This window comes from Saccopteryx bilineata, chromosome 11 (genome assembly GCF_036850765.1).
Source record: "Saccopteryx bilineata isolate mSacBil1 chromosome 11, mSacBil1_pri_phased_curated, whole genome shotgun sequence".
Lineage (NCBI taxonomy): Eukaryota > Metazoa > Chordata > Mammalia > Chiroptera > Emballonuridae > Saccopteryx > Saccopteryx bilineata.
The window spans coordinates 60,426,683-60,449,690 of NC_089500.1; the positions used below are offsets into that span (position 1 = coordinate 60,426,683).

A 23,008-nucleotide genomic window follows, 5' to 3' on the forward strand; every position below is an offset into this window, starting at 1 on the left:
GCTGAGGTCCTGGGTTTCCAGCTGCGTGTTCAGTATTTAGACACTCCCTACAGTCAAACGAGCAAGACAACTCCCTAAGCCCTCTAGTCTTTGATCAAAGTGTCGCTCAAATTCTTCTCCAAGAATGACTGGGGTGGGACAGCATTCTGTGCACCCCTGGGCAAGATGGCCAGGTCCCTGCAGCACAGATGCGTCTTTTTTTTTTTTTTTAACAGAGGATCAGCACAGCGACAGGGGACGGCAAACACTACTGCTACCCGCACTTCACCTGCGCCGTGGACACGGAGAACATCCGCAGGGTATTTAACGACTGCCGCGACATCATCCAGCGGATGCACCTCAAACAGTACGAACTCTTGTGAGGCGCCTTCCTCCGCTGCCCTCCGAACTGCCTGCCTGTCAGCCCCAAGCCAAGCCGTGGTACAAAGGAGAGTTCCCAGTGTCGTCCAGGCAACCGTCTGTCCTGCCGTGACCACCAAGCCTCTGGCTACCTCTGTTCCCCTCAGGTTTGGTTTGTGGCTTTTGTTTTCATTGAACATGGCTTTCCCTAGCCTCCCTACCCACACCCGATTTGTGTCACTGCAAACCGTCCACTCTCCCCTGGGTGACACTGCAGTGAAATTTCTTTGGGTGTGGGCCCCTTTTATTCATCCATTCATTGTAGTGACTCATTAAAAACTTGATAGATGGCGGACGGAGAAGTGCACTCGCCCCGCTGCGCATCACACAGCCTGCTGGGAGGCGCCTGTGCGAAGTGCGGCCAGGCTTTCCTGGCTTTCTGGTTCTAGCTTCAAGGAGCAGCAGGCGGACAGGGGCCGCCTCCTCTGATCTGCATCAGCCCAAGACTTAGAGTAGACCCCAAAACACAGATTGTTAAGAAAACCTTTTAAAAATAGTATTGAGAGTCTCTGCTAGCCTCAGGCATTTGAATTAGAGCTACTTTGAGCCTTTTACATTTAGGCAGAAAACCTACCACATTCACTACTGCAAGGTGTGTCCAGTCTGAAAACGATTCCCTGGACTTCACCTACGCTGGGGCCCGTCTCAGACATTCTTTCGTTGTTGTCTTATTGCTGGTTTATTACATTGTACAGACCACACAATTATTTTGTATAACTACTAAAGAAAAATCCTTGTAGATATGTGTGCCTTGATTACGGCTATATCTGAAAAGAAATGTGTTCTTATTGTGCTGAACAGCTAAATGTCAACATACCCGCTGCTTGCTCTAAGAAAGAGAATGAATGGTATCTGTAGAATCCATAGAATTTAGAATATTGTATCAGGTTGGTACTTTGAAAATATTCCTTGATTTTTAAAATATTATATATACATGTATGTTATATACGTTAATCATCTAAGTCTTACAACTAATGCCGTACTAACATCACAAGCTTCTTTCAGGGAACCCAGAGAACCAAGGATGTTTCTTCTCTCCAGAAAATATGTTTCTTGATTATTTTGCTATTTATAGAGTTTTGCAGGTGTCCTGTGTGAGACTGGGTCAACCATTCACACTATCAAAGCTTGTGAATCATTCGCTTGACCACAGGTTCCACCATGGACAAACAGGAAGGAAAAGACAAAAGGGTGTCAACATTCACATCTGCCTAGGAGAATCCAAGAATGGCAACCTCACTTGCCTTTTCAAGAAGAAACATTATAAAACTTTTATGTGAAATATAAAGTCAGCATATATGGCTGTTTCTCATATTTGAAAGATCTGCAAATACAGCCTCAAAAGTTATGGCACAGTATATCTACAAAGCAAGAATCACTGTAGCTGGGACATTTTATATTCTGTCCTCAGTCACAGCTTTTAGGGTAGTTTCCTTAGGTCAGAGATCATCTGTTATGATGTCCAAAGTTATATTTCAACAATACAAATCCAGAAAAGGGACAGCCTAGCCTCTGTTACTTCGTCAATTTTCTTTTAGTCTTCTAGTTTTTGTTAAGTATTTTAAAGTTTACTCTATCACATAATTAGCATTTTAATAATCCTTTCTAAACTTATCTCATTTTAAATACTACTACTTTAACGTGAAAGGATGACAACTTTATGGACAGTCAATGCAACACCTACATATATATTTTAGCTCATTATCACGGAATTCCTGCTCCCGTCATCCTTAACTGTTTCATAAAACTCTCAGTTGAACTGAGACATATAAAGCAGGGCTTATCTTCAGTTTTCATTGCACTTTCCAAGTAAAACATGAAGAAAAACTGAAGAGATAACCCCCCCCATATTACACAAAAAATTAAGCTGTATATTGTTACATGCATTATTACTACTCAACAACTCCCCTAGAACTAAACTTGCTATTTAAAAGTCTGATTGAAAAAGAACTAGACTCTTAGGGGAAAAGAAAAACACAAAAAGAATACATTTTATCTGGCTCAAATCCATTTTTTCAAGTTTATTTTTATCACTGACAGGCATTAAATTCAGATTTAACAACTCAGTATGCTGGAGAGAAAATTACACTTATCAAAAATATGATTCCATTACTATAGCACAAAAGTACAAAAGTCTGTGTAAACAATATATTCCTGCTTGTAGCATCTGTACATTTATTTTCAGTGGACAGCTTTGTAATATATAGGAATTTGAGAATGACTTCATAGGAGGACAGAAGCAAACCTAATGTTTGATTTGTATACACCTACTCCCAAGTGTGCTCCAGGGCTGCTGGCTCCATCTTGGGGAAGGAAGGACTGTCTAGTGCATGCAAGTGATGACATTAATAGTGTTTACATATTGTACAGATACAGTCTTCGATTATACATATATTTGATAAAACGAGAAAACAGATTTGTCGTAGAGTACACGTTCCACTTGTATAGCATGAGAACAGTACAATCAACTATTTATTCTGCAGTAATTTGCATCAGTGATTTAGAATTTCTGTGATGTGCATAAAGACCATCTACTTTGGTCTCCTCTAACATGAGCACTGCCTGAAGTTCAGTTTCTTTGGCTTTGATATATATTACTAAATGCAAAAAGTCTCCTGCTCTTCACACTGTCTTAAATTTTCTGAGCAGCTTACAACCAAAAAGAAAAGTTGAGCCAAGAAGTCCAAGGTGCACTACGATGAGGACTACAAGGAATACAGCTGCTCCGCAGTAGGTGATCAGGACTGTGTCCTCGAAGGGAAGGTAGCACTTGGCCAGGGCATACTCTGTGGGTGTCATGCTGCCCTGGAAAGGGAAGAGGAATGTTATGCTGCAGAGAGAGCTCCACGCACAGCTCCCGCACAACAGTCTGACTCAGAAAAAGAGGGCAAGGCAGTTTTCTTGGCTTACGTGGGTGAGGCAGGTAAGTGGCTGGTCTCATCTGGGACTTAAGGATGCACAGCCTTTAGCCTACACAAGCAGTGGGGAGAAGGGAAGTCAAAGCTCCCTCTAACCATAGGGGACGTACTGGAGAGATAGGCATGAGGATTTCGAGCCACGGTCACTGAAGAACAGGAGTACAAGGCTATTTTTCATGACTGTTGATGTTAAAACAAGCCATCTGTCACCTAGAAATAGTGTATGTGCCAGGGCATCTCAATGGGACTTTTTTGGGGGAGTGTAGACAGTTTTGCTATGTGGAGTGACAGTGGAGAATGTTTTCAGTGACTACTTGAATTTGACCACATGAGGTTTTCCCCACATTTTTATGAAGCAGAAGTATCTGACAGAAAAGCATTATGAACTGGATGCTGGAACCCAAGGGCAAAAGAAAGGAGCTGAAACATCAGGTGGTCACTAATCGAAAAACATCCTTAATCAACCTGCAAGAGCTATGGCACTTTTCTGCCAAAGCACATGGCCACACTTGGAAAACAAGACATGACTGAGTATAGCTAATGAAGCAGTGATTCCATTTCCTTAAAAAATCCAACAGAGTCTAACATCAGAGGACACTGCCATCCCTGAAGGATAAAACACTCTGTAAGCTGCTCCTCTCTGCCACCCCCAGAATAATGCAAGGAAGTCGGGCGGCAAGGGGGAGGAATCAGATAGACATGGGGGGCAGTGTATCAGATCAAGGGTGCATGTGGAGTGATGGAAGTTTATTTAAGGCTTTTGTATATTTTTATAGATTGCAGCAATTAATAGTTGATTACTGTGTTGGTTTAAATACGTATGAAAGCTTTGAGACAAAAATAAATGTTCACGTTACCATGATGAAACTGGGGTTGTTTCTGTTCCTCCAACTGAATGACGGCACGCTGATCTCAGGGGTCCCTGCTCCGTGGAGCACCTCACAGGCACTGTGCGTGTGGCCACTGAGGACCAGGCGGGGTCGGAGCCACCACAGCAGCTGCCGCACGGGAGACAGCAACAGGCAGTTAGGGCTGGGACCCCACCCTACTGGGTCCCACAGCGGGGCTACTGTCGATTTCATTAAACTAAATACGCAACCCCGACTTCTGAGGGCTGCTTTAATTTTACCTCCAAATCCTTTGGTTTGTTTATATTCTATCAAAATTAAGTTCAGGCTCTTAGAATCTATCCTCATCCTAAATTTTATTTTTTTATTAATTAACTAATTAATTTTTGGTGAAAGGAGGGGAAATTGAGAGACAGACTCCTGCATGCACCCCACTGGGATCCACGTAACCCTTATCTGTAACAAATCAACAGAGCTATTTTTAGTGCCTGAGGCTGATGCCTTCAGACAAACCCAGCCATCCTCAGCACAAGGACCAACACTGGGAACAATCAGAACCAACTGAGCCACTGGTTGTGGGAAGGGAAGAGGGAGAGAAGAGGAAGAATGAGGGAGAGAGGAGTAGATGGTCGCTTCTCATGTGTGCCCTGACCCGGATGAAACCTAGGACATTCATATGCTGGGTGACACTCTATCCACTGAGCCAACAACTGACCAGGGCCCGGATTTCATATTTTTAAATTGTTTTGGTTTTAGAAATATTTATAAATGTATTTCATAAATATGTTTATATTTTATTATATATATATACTATATATTATATAAATATATATTTAAGAAAGAGCATTTTAAAGTCCCTAAAATAATTAACTCTTAAGTTCCACTTACATTTCCAAATACATTAAGTTGGTGGGAAAATTTTGAATAAAGAATAGCTGAAAATATTATTAACTGGATATTAAGAAACAGAAGCGGCCCTGGCCTGGTACCTTGGTTGGTTAGAGCATCCGCAGAAGAACAGAGGTTGCGGGTTCAATCCCTGGTCAGTGCACATACAGGAACAAATCAGTGTTCCTCTCTATCTCTTCCCCTTCTTCCCCCCCCCCCCTTCCTCTTGCTAATATCACTGGGAGGGTGGGGGAAGGAACACACGGATGAGGTGAAAATCTGAGATAGTGCCAAAACCTGTCCTCCATCCCTCAATCAAAACTACACAAGTCCTGTCTCTGGGTCAGAACCTGGTACCCTGCCAAACCTTCTGCGAGGCCTCCCGAGAAAGCACGTCGTATCTTTGCTTAAAGGGGAGTGCCCGCTCTTCCGGAGGGGCCGCGTCCTCCCCGGTGCAGTTGGCGTCACTCCTCCGGAAGAGCGGGAAGTGCTGTCGGGGATTGAAAGAAGGGATTGAAAGAAGAGTCAAGACGTGGCTTTATTAGACCCTGAGTGGTCCTGCCCAAAACAAGGAGCTGCCTTCTCCCGCCCCACCTCCAGGAGGAGCTCACCTGCAGGAGGACAGGGGCCGACGACGGCAGGGGCTGCTCGTGGCCGCAGTGGCCCGAGCTCGGTTCCTGTGGGTCAGAAATTAGCAGTTACCCTGCAAACCCAGCACGTATTCGGGCATGGTAGGCAGGAAGGGCAGAGATGACAGAATGATAAAAACACAAATGCTCCCACTCACTGTGCCCTTAGAACATGACAGAACAGAAGGCACCTATGCTGTTCAGATGCTCTCCTACCTCTCGGGAGCAATTCAGTTTGTGAGAAATTTCCATGAGCTCAGCTTCTGCTTCCGAGCAAATGCTGCAGCCATCCCCTTCCAGTGCGACGCTGTTGACCATCACAAAGCTGCGGGGTGGGAGCAAGCAGAGGGTCGGGGGCTGCTCGCCTTCTGTATGTGCAATATCGCTCCCTTGGAATAAAACCCCCAGAACAGCTTCAAAATGCAACTCGAATAATCCGTGTTTTTAGGCAGTAGTCGGTATTAAGAAAACAAAATAGCATTATTGGGACTGAAGTCCAAGACATGGTGAAAGGATTTGTAAGCTAGGACTTGAGAAATCTACAAGTACAGACACGCTCTAAGGACAGACATGCTAAGCTCAGCCTCAAACCATGGGTCCTTGGGCACCTCTACTTAGCCTCTTTGTGCCTCATCTGCAAAATGGGGATAAAAATAGCACACCTGCGCCATCAGCTCACTGTGAGAATTAAATGAAATAATGCAACAAAATAGGTCCTGCCCTAGAAAGTACTCAGTGATAGCGATATTGTTATTCCATAAAGTAAACTACAGGCAGCATTCAGTAATGTCTGGTTCTCAGCAAGCAGGCAGGACTGGGGGGTGCGGTGCTGGTTAGACTAGTGTGGATGATCCCAAATGAGTCAATTATGGTTCTCCTTTGCAACCAGTTCAGTTATACATATTTTCTATAAACTTCCATTAAATGTGTTGTTATTTCCTACACACATCAACTTTTGCATGAACAAGGTCCCTGTCATAAAGATTGCTTGAAATTTAAAGAATTTTAGAGATAAGGAGCTGACTAATCAGATAATCTTAAATACAGTACAATGTGTCTGTAAAGTCATGGTGCACTTTTGACCGGTCACAGGGAAGCAACAAAAGACGATAAAAATGTGAAATCTGCATCAAATAAAAGGAAAACTCTCCCAGTTTCAGACCTATTCAGTGCAGTTCGATGTGGGCTCACGCACAGATTTTTTTAGGGCTTCTTAGGTAGCTATCCCGTATAGCCTCTACAGACTCGTCACTGACTGATGGCCTACCAGAACGGGGTTTCTCCACCAAACTGCCGGTTTCCTTCAACTGCTTATCCCACCGAGTAATGTTATTCCTATGTGGTGGTGCTTCGTTATAAACGCGCCGATATTCATGTTGCACTTTGGTCACGGATTCGAATTTAGCGAGCCACAGAACACACTGAACTTTCCTCTGTACCGTCCACATCTCGACTGGCATGGCCGTGGGCTGCTCCGCTGAATACACGGTGTTACGTCGTCATCTGCGCATGCGCACATGCTGCCACATCATCCTGCAGAAACTGGGAGGGTTTTCCTTTTATTTGGTGCAGATTTCACATTTCTATAGTCTTTTGTTGCTTTCCTGTGACCAGTCAAAAGTGCACCATGACTTTACAGACACACTGTATAATTAGCATATTTAACATAACAATTTTAAACTCTATGCCTAGGGAGAAAAAACTCAAAACTGTGTAAGTCTTCATTATAACTCAGGAAAGAGAACGCCCAGCACTCTGCCTTACCGGCAAAGGAAGAGAACAAGTGAGCTTTGTGGGGAACCCACTGGACCCTGGTCTCTCGGGGCTTCACACAGATCACATCGTCTGGTGGGCCCAGTTAGCTGCTCTGGCCAAAGCTAACAGAGTACTGGATACCATGGGAAGGTTATGATCAAAATAGCAGAAGCTTCCTCTCCCACCCCTTCTTTTTCCACTAGGTCTCAGCTAGAATACTGTGTAGGTACTATCTGGTCCACTGTGCTGTAAACACACAGAGACTGGGAAGGGTCCCAAGATGGCACAAAAATTGCCCTGCAGAAGGGGAGCTGGTGCTGATGGTCAGACAAAGGGTGAGGAAACTTCGATCTGAAAATCAAGGCTGATGGAAGTAGGGGTAGGCGCAGAGCTACAGAGCATAGTGAGCACACTGGCCAAATCCTATAACACCACAACCACAGGAACATCCTTTAAAAAGGGAGAGAAGTAAATGTTGAACAAATAAAAAAAACTCCTTTACGAAGTGGACTGATGACATTTCTATCACCCAGAGGCAGTACCGACGGAATACAATTCTCTCGGTTGGCTAGCAAAGCCACAGACTAGCTGATTTACTGCAGGTTGTTAGGGAAAACTAGGGTGGTGGCTCCGATGGGGCACCTTCGTCAGAGACTAACCCAGGCCAGGTGGCTCCGATGGGGCCCTCAACGATGGCAGCCTAAAGTACCTTCGTCAGAGACCAACCCAGGCCAGACAGACTGTGGGTCTGATCAGTGTGGCAGTCACCTTTGAAAAATTAATTCCAAGGACTACAGGTCCTTGTAAGAATTCACAAATAATACTCACTTAATTCCTTTCCATGAAAACAGCCTTTCAGGATTGAAAACTTTCTCAAATCGTTTTATTCTGTATGTGCTCATCCTGCATTAAATTGTAAATAGGGACATTTTTCAAAACAAGCCATTTTAAAGCCTCTTACAAGTTATCATGAACACACACACTCACAACGTGAACCTTTCAGGATTTGAGCCCCCCCCACACACACTAGCACTGTTAGTTTGGAGCTCCAGCTGGCCCCAGGTTATCAAGGTGCGACTCTCAGCTCCACTACCAACTAACCACGAGACCTGGGGCAATGACTTAGTCCCCAGAGCCTAGTTTCTTCAGATAAAATGGGTAAAATAATAGGACATGGTGAAGATTAAATGAGTTAATGTATGGAAATGCTTAACACAAGCTGGCACATAATAAATACTATATAAATATTAGCTATTAAACTCTAAATCATCTTGTTTTCCAATTCCTCCCTCAAAAAAATAACTAGCCATTAAAGATAAGTTCCAAGTTAGAATCACACAAGGGCACCCACAAATCATTAATTTAAGAGATTCATTGAAGGTGTACGATGCTCCAAAGCAAAAATCGGTGCCCTCATGGAGCTTACATTCCAGAGGCTTTATCTTATACAAATTTCCTCCAATCTTACACAAATTTCCCCCCCCCCCAGCCCAAACAAGACTTTCACATAAGTTGCAGCAGGTGCGAAATGAGAGTTAGCAAGGGTGCTCATGTTGCAATGCTTTAGTGAACTACTTACTGATAGTGGAAGCCAATGTCATGGTTGCCAACAACTACCTTCAGCTGCACATGATGTGGGTGTCTGAACATTTTCTGAAACCTCTCCACATCATCCGCCCAGGCCTGTGGGATAAGATGGTCACTGCTAATACCCAGAGAACCTTCTCTTCCCTGTGGCTCCCTGTTTTGATGATGAGAAGTTATTTCCCCTGTTCCCATCGGTTATTCACAAAGCTAATGTAGATTCTATGTCAAACTTTTTTCCAAAACTAACTTAGTATTTTAATTATTTAATTCAATGCCAACTTTTAAGTAAATGCTATCCTCATCTTAAGACATTAACTGGCCACCTCCCGAGTACCTGGTTCATATAGCTATTATTTCAGGATCCCGTGAAGACGGCACATAGACCCCAGCTGGAGAATCACATCACCTCTGGTCATGTTATAAGAACGGGCTGTTGGGAAATGTCAAGTGAATTCACGTGTCTCCTTCGAGACAGGGACAAGCTCACGTTCAGCATTAGTATTTCCCTAGAGCCACTGTTGAGGACGTGGAGCGAAAACAAAATCTAACTATTAAATACTGGGAATTATGTTTTATAGTTCTTGTTTTTATTCATCTTAAAAACATCAATTGGATACTCTAGGGTAGACATCGCCTGGTTAAATAATAATAAGTTTTATACTGAAAGTTTAAGTACAGCCCAACCTAGGGAAACATGCTGGGTAGAGTACTTCAATACATTTACAAAAACTTCACTCTACAAAGTAATATTTAAATTTAAAATAATGTAAAATCAGACTAGCATAAAACTAGAAAAACATAAAATGTCCTTCATTTGGAAAACCAACATATATATCCAATCTCATCTTATAACTAGTTGCTTTTCTCATTATCTCATATTTAATTTTTAACTAGATTATAACAGACACCACAACCCTGTAAACAACGGGTTTCTATCACATCTGGGCCCAGACATGCTTTGTACAGCTCTTGGATTGTGCGGTGAAATACCAATGAATTTTTAATATCTTCCAAAAACCATCAGTGACCAAATGTTTTTAAGCAACAAGAAGAGTTCTTTTGCCCTGGCCAGTTGGCTCAGTGGTAGAGCGTCGGCCTGGCGTGCAGAAGTCCCAGGTTCGATTCCCGGCCAGGGCACACAGGAGAAGCGCCCATCTGCTTCTCCATCCCTCCCCCTCTCCTTCCTCTCTGTCTCTCTCTTCCCCTCCCGCAGCCAAGGCTCCATTGGAGCAAAGATGGCCCGGGCACTGGGGATGGCTCCTTGGCCTCTGCCCCAGGTGCTAGAGTGGCTCTGGTCGCGACATAGCGACGCCCCGGAGGGGCAGAGCATCGCCCCCTGGTGGGCGTGCCGGGTGGATCCCGGTCAGGCGCATGCGGGAGTCTGTCTGTCTCTCCCCATTTCCAGCTTCAGAAAAATACAAAAAAAAAAAAAAAAGTTCTTTTTTTTTCCATTAATTCCAGAAACGTAACAAGCCGAGCACTAAGAGCAGAGGTCAGTACAGCCTCTCTTCCCGTCACCTCAGTGCTCAGGCAGAGGAACATGGCACCACGCCCCCTTCTGCACGGCTCCCTCCCTCAGAAGAAAGACAATAAGAGGCTAGCAAGCAACTTATGTAGCATAGTTTAATGTAGTGGTTAAATAAGAGTGTAAAGAGCGTAAAATCAAATTATGTGTCAATGTGTAATCGAAAAACACCGTCTTGCCAATTTTCCCTTTTCAAGACATTCACAGGACCGTGCATTCCCACAAAGTGACATCTGACTAATCTACAGATTTCCTACATAGACAAATATAAAATTAGTCAACCTAACTCCAGACTGACATTAGACGCAGATCCTAATCATCTTCAGAACAGACTTTATATTTATAATATTGATCCTACACAAAACTTCTAACCCCAGCTGACATCTCTTCATGCATTTTTCGGGGCTGCCTGTCCAGGACCCTGAAAGCAGGATTGAGACGCCAGGATTGAAGAGTCCTACCTGGGGGGAGCTCCACTTCCCTTCATCAAAGATATCCCCCAGAATGAAGATGACTTCTGGCTGCAACAGCCACAGAGCTGTCTGGAAGGCTCTCTCCATTTGCCATTCCCTAGAGGCCAATGGGGACACGCATCAGTCTGTTTCCGGGGGAACCTCCACCTGTCTCCTGGACCATTTAAAGGTAAATTTATTGGTCCCAATCTCCTCCTCTATGGCCCCACACTCACATTCCCAGCCTGGAAGGGCCAAAGAATCCACATCTGATTAAATGCGGGGAGCAAAGCCACCAGAGCTGCCCAGAGTAGACTAATTTTGCACCACATTGAGATGACAGTAACTGGCTTAACTTCCACCTCTTCTTGAAGGGACCTCAACTTCTTGCCTTCAGATTTGGGGAGAGGCGATGAGACAAACAGACTAGACAATATCAAAACTGTAAATCCTGTAGGCTTCAGACATACAAGTCATCACCCTTCAGGTGAGACAAGTGAATGAAAAGGGGCTGGGACCTGGACCCTGACGAGCAGTGGCTTACCATCCCAGCTCCACCCACTAACCAGTAGAGAATGTTGCCTCCTCTCCCTGACTCCTAGTTTCTTTGTTGTTAAATGAAGATAATAAACACCCACTGTCACAGGACAAAGGAGCCACTGAGGTAGTACTTGTGAACAGCCAGCACAGCAGGTGCTCAAACTTGTCACTGCTTTCTCCACCGTCCCTCTCTCCTAACAGACTCTGACCTGGTCACTTTCCTAAGGATCCCAATTCTTGCCTCCTTTTTAAAGCATGTTCCTGGCGGCTTCCCCCTGCAAAGGAGAAAGGTTCTGTCCTGGGCATATACGTAAGGCAGGGGTCCCCAAACTTTTTACACAGGGGGCCAGTTCACTGTCCCTCAGACCATTGGAGGGCCAGGCTATAAAAAAAACCATAAACAAATCTCTATGCACACTGCACAAATCTTATTTTAAAGTAAAAAAACAAAATGGGAGCAAATACAATATTTAAAATAAAGAACAAGTAAATTTAAATCAACAAACTGACCAGTATTTCAATGGGAACTATGCTCCTCTCACTGACCACCAATGAAACAGGTGCCCCTTCCAGAAGTGTGGCGGGGGCCATTTAAATGGACTCAGGGGGCCGCATGTGGCCCACAGGCCATAGTTTGGGGACCCCTGACATAAGGGACAGTAATTTTTGGTCAGAGGAGACTTCAGACCTCATGTAAACTGCTGCATGGCACAGCTTCACTCAAGATACCTCTCAGAATACATTTCTCAGCTCTTCCTGACTTCATGCTATTTGCGGTTGAGAAGAAAGTATCTAGAAACAGCAGCAAAACAGGAAAAGGAAAGCTGCTCCTAACTAAAGCACGAGTGTAAGGTCTGAGCAAAGCCAGGGGGCTCGGCTGCACCCCGACCTTCTGTCTCGCCTCCTCTGGTTTAAAACTGAGGAAAAATGCCTGACCTGTGGTGGCGCAGTGGGATAAAGCGTTGACCTGGAACACTGAGGTCGTGGGTTCGAAACCTTGGGCTTGCCCGGTCAAGGCACATATGGGAGTCAAAGCTTCCTGCTCCTCCCCCTTCTCTCTCTCTCTGTCTCTCTCTCACTCCTCTCTCTCTCTAAAAAATCAATAAATTAAAAAAATTAAAAAAAATAAAATAAAAAATAAAAAAACGACTGCTGTAACGCAACATGTATATAATGAACTAACTTTTAAAAAAAAAAAAAAAAAAACTGAGGAAAAGGAGAGGAGCACCTGCACCTGCTTCTTCCCCCACCCTGGGGACGTCACATGTCTCCCCCTGCCACCCAGTGTAAGGTTAATGTATATCAAAGCACTCTGAGGACACTGCTACTCGCAAGAACAGGCATCTAGTTAGAGAGGCACAAATGAAGTCGGGGTAAGGAAAAGGGGTCACAGCACATCATCAGGGGCAAGGAGAGAGCTCTTCTGACACGTGGTTGAAAGGCCCCATCACACAGATAAAAGTGAAGTGGTTGCCAGTGGGTGGGAGGAAGTAAAGAGGGATAAATATACAGAGACGGAAAATGACCTCACTTTGGGTGGTAAGCACACAACACAATCAACGGTTCAAAGGCTACAGAGATGTTCACCTGAAACCCAGGTACTCATCGATCAATGTCACCCCATTAAATTTAGTTTATAAATAAATAAATAAAAAACCCCATCAGTCATCTTTTTGTGGGCACTGTTCACAGTAGCCAAAAGGTGAAGGCAACCCAAGAGTCCATCAACAGATGAATGAATAAACAAAATGTGGTGTAAACATACACTGGAATATTATTCAGCCTCAAAAAGGAGGGGTATTTTGACACATGTGAAGACACATATATGAATCTCGAAGACGACAGTAAGTGAAATAAGCCAGTCACAAAAGGACAACTACAATTACATAAAAATGTTTAAGATAGCAACTTTTATCTTACATGTATTTCACCACAATTTAATTTTTAAAAAGCCTCCTGTGGGAAAATAGTCTACACTGTGCAGGTCAAAGTTGGAGGGACAGGCTCTGATCCTCACCCCAGGGATGCAGCCACATGTCAGCTCTGCTCCACCTGCTGCCCAGAGTGGACAAAAACCAAGTGAGCTAAAAATTATACTCCAGTGACAGTGCGAAGGGTCCACACCCCACACTCTGTGTCTGCCCCACCTGCGGTGAGGGGAAGTGGCCTCTGCTGACCACAGCTCTGTGTTGGGCACTTTATTCACACAGCCTGTGCAATTTCTCATGTTATCCCAGTTACAGACAAGGAGGCAGAGACAGGTTCAGAGAGCCCTGGCGACCTGTCCAATCCCACATCTGCCTTCCAAATCCTGGGTCCTGTATAGAACAGATGCTCAGTAAATATTAAGTTCAAGGAAAAGTCCAATGCCCCATTTATGTTTTCCTCTGAGAGGACAATCTTTAATGAGTACCCTGAAGCCATTAAGCCTGACCTGTAGGGAGAGGACTACACCTTTTTGCAAACAGAATTTCAGAGATTCCTGATTTTGGCTCCTACCTTCGTAATTTGTCAAACCAGTGGCCTCTTAGTTCCCCAAGCAAGTGGGTATCAGCCAAAAACATGGCTTTCAGGACAGGTTCAAGAGTCTCTTGTTCACCATCAGAGGCTGGAGTTTTCAACTCAGGCCAATTACACCGAAAGATCACTAAGTAATAGATTAAAAATTCACAAAATAGAAGCACAGCAAAGACAACAGCTATGAGTTTCAACAGCAAGAAACTCCTGCTCTTTAACAGATGAAACTTGAGCCTTCCAAACCCAAATCTGATAGCAGCCATTTCTCCTGCCCAGGCGCTGCCGGAAACCAAGAGCCAGATCCATCAAGAATTCACCAGGAGAAAACTGTAGAATCCTGGGTAAGGTGCCGATGGTGTCCGGGTCTTAGCCATGTACCTATAGGGAAACAGCAAAGGGTTGGGTTATGCTTCTTAATAATGCCTCTATCACTGGCTCTCTCTATGAAGAACCAATGAGTTACAGAATCCTATCCACATTCCCAACTGAGCAGTGTCCTCCACTCTTACAATGATAATATGTCTGGTTGCTGATAAGGATAACAAGCAGGTATGCCAGAATAATACTATTAGAATTCCTTCCCATTGAGATGATAAAATCTTATCGCCACTTTGGAAATCATTAAACAAGAATCTTTCAGATGGACACTTTAGGAAGTAGACATAACAGGGAAAGTCAACATATCAAAAATATCATTGAAGTGTAATTCCTAAAAGGAATCCCCACCACCTCTCCAGGATGTTAAAAATCAGTGAGTCATAAGCCCTCGGTAATGTGCTGGTATGGATTCATTACTTTTCCACACTCTTTTCCATAAAAGAAGTGAATCTTCACACACAGTGTACTTTAGAGAGCCAATTAATACATTCCACTCTAGACCCTGCGCTCAGAGGACAGGGTCTGACAGAACCACCATCTGTGAATACTGCACTCAGGTTATATAAATTTTCACAATATGGGCTTTTCACCTGCCTTAAAACTCTAGATGGTCTTCTTGTAAGAAGACGCTTATGTGCGGAGGTTTCTCTATGGGAAATTTTTTTTAGGTGAGAGGAGGGGAGATAGAGACAGACTCCTACATATACCCCAATCAGGATCCACCCAGCAACCCCCATCTGGGGCTGATGCTCTAATTAACTGAGCTATCCTCAGCGTGCAGGGCCACACTCAAACCAATCCAGCTGGCTGTGAGAGGAGGAGAGGGAGTGGGAGAGAAGCAGGTGGTCGCTTCTCCTGTATGCCCTGATCAAGAGTTAAACCTGGGATGTCCATACACCAGGCTAGCACTCTATCCACTGAGCCACTGGCCAGGGTATGGGAACTTTTAAAATATTTATGGAGGCCCTGACTGGTTGCTCAGTGGTAGAGCGTCGGCCCAGCATGTGCATATCCTGGGATCAATTCTCAGGGCACACAGGAGAAGTGATCATCTGCTTCTCTCCTCCTTCCCCTTCTCTCTCTCTCTCTCTCTCTCTCTCTCTGTCTTTCTCTCTCTCTTCCCCTCCTGCAGCCATGGATTGATTGGTTCAAGTGCATCACTCCAGGTACTGAGGATGGCTCCGTGGAGCCTCCAGCTCAGGTGCTAAAAATAGCTCAGTTGTAAGGATGGCCCTAGATGGACAGAGCATGAGCCCCAGACGGGGGTTGCCGGGTGGATCCCAGCTGGGGCACATGTCTCTCTATCTAACCTCCTCTCACTTGGAAAAGAAGAAAAATAAAATAAAAATAAAATGTTTATGGATTCATCTGAATCATAGATAAACTCAGTATCCTATAAAAAAAAAGTATTGATTTTTGACACCTGAAGAGAAAGGTTAATAAAAGGAGGGCTGAGATGGGAGATAAGAAGTGGCATTTTATTTAAGGTTCCTCAGCTTATGCTCAAAACAAAAATCTTAAAACAAATAGTGCCCTGGAGGCTCCGGAGCACTCAGCTGTGGCAGCAGCTCCAGCAGTCTTGTGGGGCAGGGGGACTGTGACTCTGACCTGAGACCCTAACCGAGCCATAAAGAAAGAAAATCCTTTTCTGCCAAGATGACTTTCTAAGATGAATCTAGGAATCTTCCTACGGTTGCCAGGCAAGGAATTAGTCAGAAACACTCATTTCTGTAGCATCTAAAGCAGTGGTCCCCAAACCCTGGGCCGCGGACCTGTACCCGTCCGTGGGCCATTTGGTACCAGTCCGCAAAGAATAAATAACTTACATTATTTCCGTTTTATTTATATTTAAGTCTGAACGATGTTTTATTTTTTAAAAATGACCAGATTCCCTCCGTTACATCCATCTAAGACTCACTCTTGATGCTTGTCTTGGTCACGCGATACATTTATCCATCCCACTCTAAAGGCTGGTCCATGAAAATATTTTCTGACATTAAACCAGTCCGTGGCCCAAAAAAGGTTGGGGACTACTGATCTAAAGTAATCTCTGTGAATTTCAGTGTTCAGAACTTTCACATAAGCCCCAGTCCCTATAAAGCCCCAGTCCCTATAAAGCCCCAGTCCCTATAAAGTCCCTATCTTATTTTATGGCGGTGTTGTATAATAAGCAACCACTCTATCTGGAAAAATTTTAAAACTTTACCTAAAGAAAAATAAATAAAGGCAAAGATATTTTGAGCCATTATCAAAAATGTAAAACATAACCCCAGAATTGAAAATGCCTTCCGAAACTGATGAAGTGAGGCAACCTCTTCGGGCTCATTCAAATGGAGCACTGCCAGTCGTTCTGCTGGACTGGAAGGTACTCACTCCCATCCGTGGCTCCACAGACAGATGGAGTGAGAGGCTAGGGGTGAGATGAAGGGCTCTGAGACTCCAGCCTTTACCTTTCCTCTGTCTGCACCCGAATGGCATAATAGATAGTCAGCATTGTACTTGATTAAAGAGGGAGCCAACTGTGCCTGACCTGTGGTGGCGCAGTGGATAAAGCGTCGACCTGGAAATGCTGAGGTTGCCGGTTCGAAACCCTGGGCTTGCCTGGTCAAGGCACATATGGGAGTTGATGCTTCCAGCTCCTCCCTCCTTCTCTCTCTCTGTCTCTCTCTCCTCTCTGTCTCTCTCTCTCCCTCTCTCTATCCTCTCTAAAAAAAAAAAAAAAATGAATAAAGAGGGAGCCAACCGTACCCACATGCAGATTTTTTAAAAGATTTTATTTGTGGATTTTAGAGAGAGATAAAGGACAAAGGGAAGAGCAGGAAGCATCAACTCATAGTAGTTGCTTCTCATATGGGCCTTGATCAGGCAAGCCCAAGGTTTCGAACCTGCAACCTCAGCATTTCCAGGTCAACACTTTATCCACTGTGCCAGGCCACAAGTGCTAGATTTTTTATTTGTTTTTTTACAAAAGTAAAAAGCTTTAATGAACTAGCAACTCATTTTATAAAACCAAACTGTTCTTTCCACTTTCAGACCTCCTTTAAAAATAATTTCTTGCCCATCCTGAACTAAAGCACTGACAGAAAATAATTTACAGTATCAAATAATGTGCCTAGTTCCTGGAAAGTTATAAAAAGATACATGTATAAAAAAATCATCCTACGCCACAAATACTTTTACAGAGAGCTAATACAAAGCATATTTTGCTAGGTACAGTATCTATGAAGTCGTTACAAAATATAGTTTTTGATAAGGCTCCTTGTGGTAAATAAGCTCTCCCCACAGTATAGAAAGGCCAATGACAACATTTTCCACTTTTGCTTTCAAATAAGAGGTAAAGAAAGGTGAATGGTATAGTCTGTTGCATTGTTACATATACTTTCTAAGAATTAACCCTTACTGGGTCCTCTTCCTCTTCCCCCTTGGTACCATCAAAAAGAAACAAGTGCTAGATTTTAATATGACCTCTCAGAGAGGTCAAAAGTAGCCATACATGTAACCTAGAATCAACTGCTCTACTAAAATTCCATCAGCAAATCCACAGTATCTCTAACCAACCAGACCATTAGTGATCACGTCCCATACCTCACCCTATTTAGAACCTCCTCGCCCCCTTGTTTTCTCTAAGTTTCCCAAGATACTCAGAATGACAGCTTTCAAACTGCTCTTGTCCACGTAGCCTTTACTATGAGAACTGTATTTCAGTAGCAGTAGCTAAGATCTGAAAGAGGGGTGAATGGTCTGGAAACAAAGATACTGCTGGCCACACAAGTGCAGCCCACAGTGGGATTCGGGGACTAGAGAGGACACAAAACTGCAGTCCTAGGACAGATGACACATGGAGGCAAGCCACGGCTTTGCATGCACAAGCACAGCCTCCCCGACCGGTTTTCACGCACAGTCGGTCCTGCTGCTCCCTCTCGCTGGGCCCTCTGCTCCAGGCTGCCTGCTGCGGGATGACTAATCAATCTGTTGGCTTAGATAAGGAGGGCCCTGCGCAAAGAGACCAAAGAATATGTCAGCCCTGGTCCTTCCCGCAGACTCCTATGTTTTCTTTCCATAGAGAAATAGACACATCTGAGGGGAAAGGAAAGAGAAAGCTGGAGAGCAAGCAAACCACCTGGTCTATTACTTATTTTCTTGAGAAAACCCAAGTTCCAAGCACATCATCTCTCCGGTAGAACGTGAATATCTCTAAAACACAGAACTCTTCAGCAGAGTGAAAACTGTGTTTGACAACCTCTGGCACCAAATCCTTACACAGAATTCCTTTTGTTCAAATTTTGGAAAATCACTTTTCTTCCTCATGCAAAATTTATTGTATCACTCATCAAACTAGTATTCCCAATATTGTCTTCAATGTTACTGCCAAAGCATACCTCCTTTTACCTTCTGAAATGAAGACAGAGTAGCTTTGGAGGCTAAAATTAATAAATAAAAATACAGCTTAGTAACACCTACTATCCTAGAATTTTTCTGGAAGCTAAAACTGATTCATCACTGGTTTACAAAATTGGTTTGGTGGTTTGTGACCAGAACTTTAAAAAAGAAAATAGAATAATAAAGAATATAAAATACTAACATATACTACACATAGTAAAGGCAAGGCATAGCAGAGTTTATTTTACAACATTTACAACAGTACATGTATCTGTCTGTACTGGTCATGATATACAATGTACTTCTTACTGCACTAGGTTGTAAGCTCCTTATAACAGGGGCCTTGCCTTGTTCATAGCAGCAGTATTCACAATAGCTAAAAAGTGGGAAAAAACCAAATGTCTATCAATAGATGAATGGAAAAACAAAATGCAGGCCCTGGCTGGTTGGCTCAGTGGTAGAGCGTCGGCCTGGCGTGCAGAAGTCCCAGGTTCGATTCCTGGCCAGGGCACACAGGAGAAGTGCCCATCTGCTTCTCCACCCCTCCCTCTCTCCTTCCTCTCTGTCTCTCTCTTCCCCTCCCGCAGCCAAGGCTCCATTGGAGCAAAGATGGCCCGGGCGCTGGGGATGGCTCCTTGGCCTCTGCCCCAGGCGCTAGAGTGGCTCTGGTCGCAACAGAGCGACGCCCTGGAGGGGCAGAGCATCGCCCCCTGGTGGGCGTGCCGGGTGGATCCCGGTCGGGCGCATGTGGGAGTCTGTCTGACTGTCTCTCCCCGTTTCCAGCTTCAGAAAAATACAAAAAAAAAAAAAAATGCAATCTATATACATCCATATACAATGGAATATTATTCAGCCCTTTAGGAAAAAAAATCTGACATGTTCTACAACATGGATGAACCTTGAGGACATAGACTAAGTGAAATAAGTCAGTCACAATAGAACAAATATAGTATAATTTCATGTATGAGGTATCTAGTGTAGTCAAATTCATAGACATAAAGTGGAGCCTGACCAGGCAGTGACACAGTGGGTAGAACATAGGCAAGAGATGCTGAAGACCCAGTTTCGAAACCCCAAGGTCACCCTGGCTTGAGTGTGGGATCACAGACATGACCCCACGGTCGCTGGCTTGAAGCCCAAAATCACTAACTTGAGCAAGGGGTCACTGGGTCTGCTGAAGGCCCACGGTCAAGGCACATATGAGAAAGCAATCAATGAACAACTAAGGTGTCACAACAAAAAACTGATGATTGATGCTTCTCATCTCTCTCCCTTCCTGTCTGTCTGTCCCTGTCTATCCCTCTCTCTGACTCTCCCTCTGTCCCTGTAAAAAAAAAAAAAAAAAAGAATGGGTCCTTTAAATTACAGTATAGAATATTTATGTAAGACGTATACATTGTTCTATATTGTCCAATAAGAATGATGGCTGCAATGCATCACAGAGAGCAAAATATTTTACCCATTTTTAACGTCAAAGTTATTGAATATCTAAATTCCCTCCCCCCCAAAAGAGCATTAAAAAATATTTTCTACATACTAACCTGTAATTTTTTCTCTTACTTGTGTATTATCTTAAATACACTATTAACACAATGTCATCAATGGCCTTTCTTGGTTAAAATTTTTATCTTAAATGATATTTTAAAAAAATATTTTTCAATATACATAGGAAGCCAGAAAGTGAGAAACCCCTACGACTTAATAATATAGTCATTACTTAAGAGTCATTTTCCAGCAAAATAAATTACTATTCTCCAAAATACTGTTCTTTCAATAGGCTAACTTTTAAAAGGGCAAGGGGGTTCCAGTTTGCACTGACAAGGAATAGCAATCAACCTAAAAGCATAAATATTATAACACGGTTACAAGGATACATGTAAAATCCCACTTTCACTGGGAGCTCAGCACGACACCGGCGGATGGGAAAGCAAAGCCCCACGTTGAGCGGGGACCCCTCATTTCACCTGTCCTCGGAGCCAGGCCAACCATCTCGCAGCTTCCGGTTTCCTCAGCGCCGCCGGGCGCGTCATCGTCGCCCTGGAACCCCGCCCCGGCGACGTCAGCCTCACAGAGAAACCCGGAGTCGTCCCAGAAAGCCCCGCCCAGCCCCGCCCCGGTTCCAGAACGCGGGCTCCCGGGCGGCGCGCCGTGCAGACAGAGCCGGTGGCCGGCTAGCCTCCGTGCGATCCCAGGAAGAGAACCAGTCAGGGCTCTGCTGGCAACTCCAAACAATAGATGCAAAGGAAAGCAAACACATAAATGTGCCTGCATCTTCGTCAATGACTTGGTCCTTTGTGCCATCCTTAAATGTCTTCTAGACTTTTCTGTCTCTCTCACCTTTTTTTTTTTTTTTTTTTTTTTTTACAGAGCCAGAGAGAGAGAGAGAGCCAGAGAGAGGGATAGACAGGGACAGACAGTCAGGAACGGAGAGAGATGAGAAGCATCAATCATCAGTTTTTCCTTGCGACACCTTAATTGTTCATTGATTGCTTTCTCATATGTGCCTTGACCGTGGGCCTTCAGCAGACCCAGTAACCCCTTGCTTGAGCCAAGCTGGTGAGCTTTTGCTCAAACCAGATGAGCCCGCGCTCAAGCTGGTGACCTCGGGGTCTCGAACCTGAGCCCTTCCGCAGCTCAGTTCGACGCTCTATCCACTGGGCCACCGCCTGGTCAGGCTCGCGCTCTCTCTCTCTCTCTCTCTCTCTCTTCTTTTGATTTTTAATAGACTCACCATGGAGGCTTGATCCCAGATATATTTTTGGATAAGTTGTATCATTGCATGAACTGCAGACTTAGCAGTTTACAGCTTCTTGATTCTAGGCAAATGGGTACTGTTGTCATAAAAAGTTGCAGGAAGGTGGGGCCCTGACCGGTTGGCTCAGCATGGGCCCAGAGTATGGAAGTTTCCCATTCGATTTCCTGCACACAGGAGACGCGCCCATCTGCTTCTCCACCCTTTCCCTTCTCCTTTCTCTCCGTCTCTCTCTTCCCCTCCTGCAGCCAAGACTCCACTGGAGCAAAGTTGGCGCCGGCGCTGAGGACAGCTCCATGGCCTCCCCTTCAGGTGCTACAACGGCTGGGGATCCAACCGAGCAGCGGTCCAGGCGCTCCAGGCGGTCCAGACAGGCCGAGTATCGGCCCCTGGTGGGCATGCCGGGTGGATCCCGGTCGGGTGCATGTGGGAGTCTTTTCCTCTGCCTCCCTACTTCTCATTTCAGAAAAATACAAAAGAAAAAAAAAACAAAAATAAAAAAAGCAAACGTTGCAGGAAGATGGACCGCTGTCAATAAGAACCATTTGTTACAAAGAAGAAAAGCTTACCAGCAGGCCTTCTCTTTGTTACCACTTGGGCGGTATACTTCAGGAACCCCTCCCCTGTTTTGTGCTTGGAGCAGGGAAAACAAGAGTGGCTACCATGTGTCAGAAACTCTGTCGGTCTTCCAGGTTTTTCTGTCTGCTCCCCTCCTGAGCACTGTTGATCCTCGGGACCCTTGGGAAGGTGCTGCAAACGGGTGGAAGCCTGGGACAAGAACAGCACCCCAGAGGGCCAGGGGGGCGCGCAGAAGACTAGTCACTCGGGGACAAAAAGGCCGTTAGGAAGCAAGGTCGCCTCGGGGACCGCCGGCTCGAGGCGGCCACGCCCTCGGTGCTGGGGCCCCGCGCTCGGGGACTCACACTTGGTCCCTCGGCTTCCTCGCAAGGCTGCGTGGCGGCGGCGGCCTGAGTGGTCGTTCCGTAGTGCACGGCCTCAAGCTAGGCGGGGAGCGGGGCTTCCCGTCGGCAGCCCGGCGCCCGTCGCAGAGGCGCGGCGGACCGGCTCAGCGTCTGAGAACCGCCCTGGACCCAGGCACACCGGGCGGAGGTTGAGCGGGTCCGCGGGAAGCCGCCTGCTCGGGGAAGCGAGTTGCTCGCGCTCGCTGTTGAGTTATCCCTAGAACTGATTTCTTGTTCCGTCTGCCTTCTGTCCCCCAAATCGCGCTCCTGGATGACTGTCTTTCCTCTTCGGCTTCAAGGCCTGGCAAGGTGCCTTCAAGAAAAGTGTGATGAATAAATAAGCCGGTCAGAGTGACTCTTTATTATGGGTTGTTTTTTTTTCCTTTTAACTCATGTTACTGTTACAACAGTATAGCATAGCCTGATCTACATTTCGAAGTTCTTGCACATCTATTATCAAAAAAAAAACAACAACCCT

The 23,008-nt window shown here is 44.9% G+C and overlaps 2 protein-coding genes across 8 annotated transcripts in view; one reads left to right on the forward strand and one right to left on the reverse strand.

Moving 5' to 3' along the window:
• Positions 1 to 1,732, forward strand: part of GNAL (G protein subunit alpha L) — a 199,474-nt gene extending 197,742 nt beyond the window's left edge. For all 4 annotated transcript variants that reach the window (XM_066247490.1, XM_066247489.1, XM_066247492.1 and 1 more), the window contains one exon: positions 216 to 1,732. In XM_066247490.1, coding sequence (XP_066103587.1) covers positions 216 to 307 — 92 coding nt within the window. In that variant the 3' untranslated portion in view covers positions 308 to 1,732. The remainder of the gene's footprint in view (positions 1 to 215) is intronic.
• Positions 541 to 22,158, reverse strand: MPPE1 (metallophosphoesterase 1). 4 transcript variants are annotated; one of them, XM_066247494.1, is made up of 11 exons: positions 20,691 to 20,819; positions 16,967 to 17,032; positions 14,041 to 14,436; positions 11,011 to 11,119; positions 9,017 to 9,120; positions 8,266 to 8,340; positions 5,899 to 6,007; positions 5,665 to 5,730; positions 5,421 to 5,543; positions 4,175 to 4,315; positions 541 to 3,204 (listed from the first exon to the last, which is right to left on the reverse strand). In XM_066247494.1, exons 3-11 carry the CDS (start codon positions 14,319 to 14,321, stop codon positions 3,022 to 3,024), a joined length of 1,191 nt encoding a protein of 396 aa, XP_066103591.1. In that variant the 5' UTR covers positions 14,322 to 14,436; positions 16,967 to 17,032; positions 20,691 to 20,819; the 3' UTR covers positions 541 to 3,021. The 4 variants fall into 4 exon arrangements, with proteins under 4 accessions (XP_066103591.1, XP_066103593.1, XP_066103590.1 ...); XM_066247496.1 differs by lacking the exons at positions 16,967 to 17,032; positions 20,691 to 20,819 and adding an exon at positions 22,138 to 22,158; XM_066247493.1 differs by lacking the exon at positions 16,967 to 17,032 and having other exon boundaries at positions 20,781 to 20,914.
• Between the last annotated feature and the right edge of the window lie 850 nt (positions 22,159 to 23,008).

Bases quoted from the DNA above. Each gene is read 5' to 3' on its own strand.
- MPPE1 (XM_066247496.1), bottom strand. From the start codon at position 14,321: ATGGCTGCTATCAGATTTGGGTTTGGAAGGCTCAAGTTTCATCTGTTA. The intron at 11,120-14,040 runs GTAGGAGCCAAA...ATTGGCCTCTAG, and splicing joins TGGTTTGACAAATTACGAAG to GGAATGGCAAATGGAGAGAG. The intron at 9,121-11,010 runs GTAGGACTCTTC...CTTATCCCACAG, and splicing joins GGAAGTGGAGCTCCCCCCAG to GCCTGGGCGGATGATGTGGA.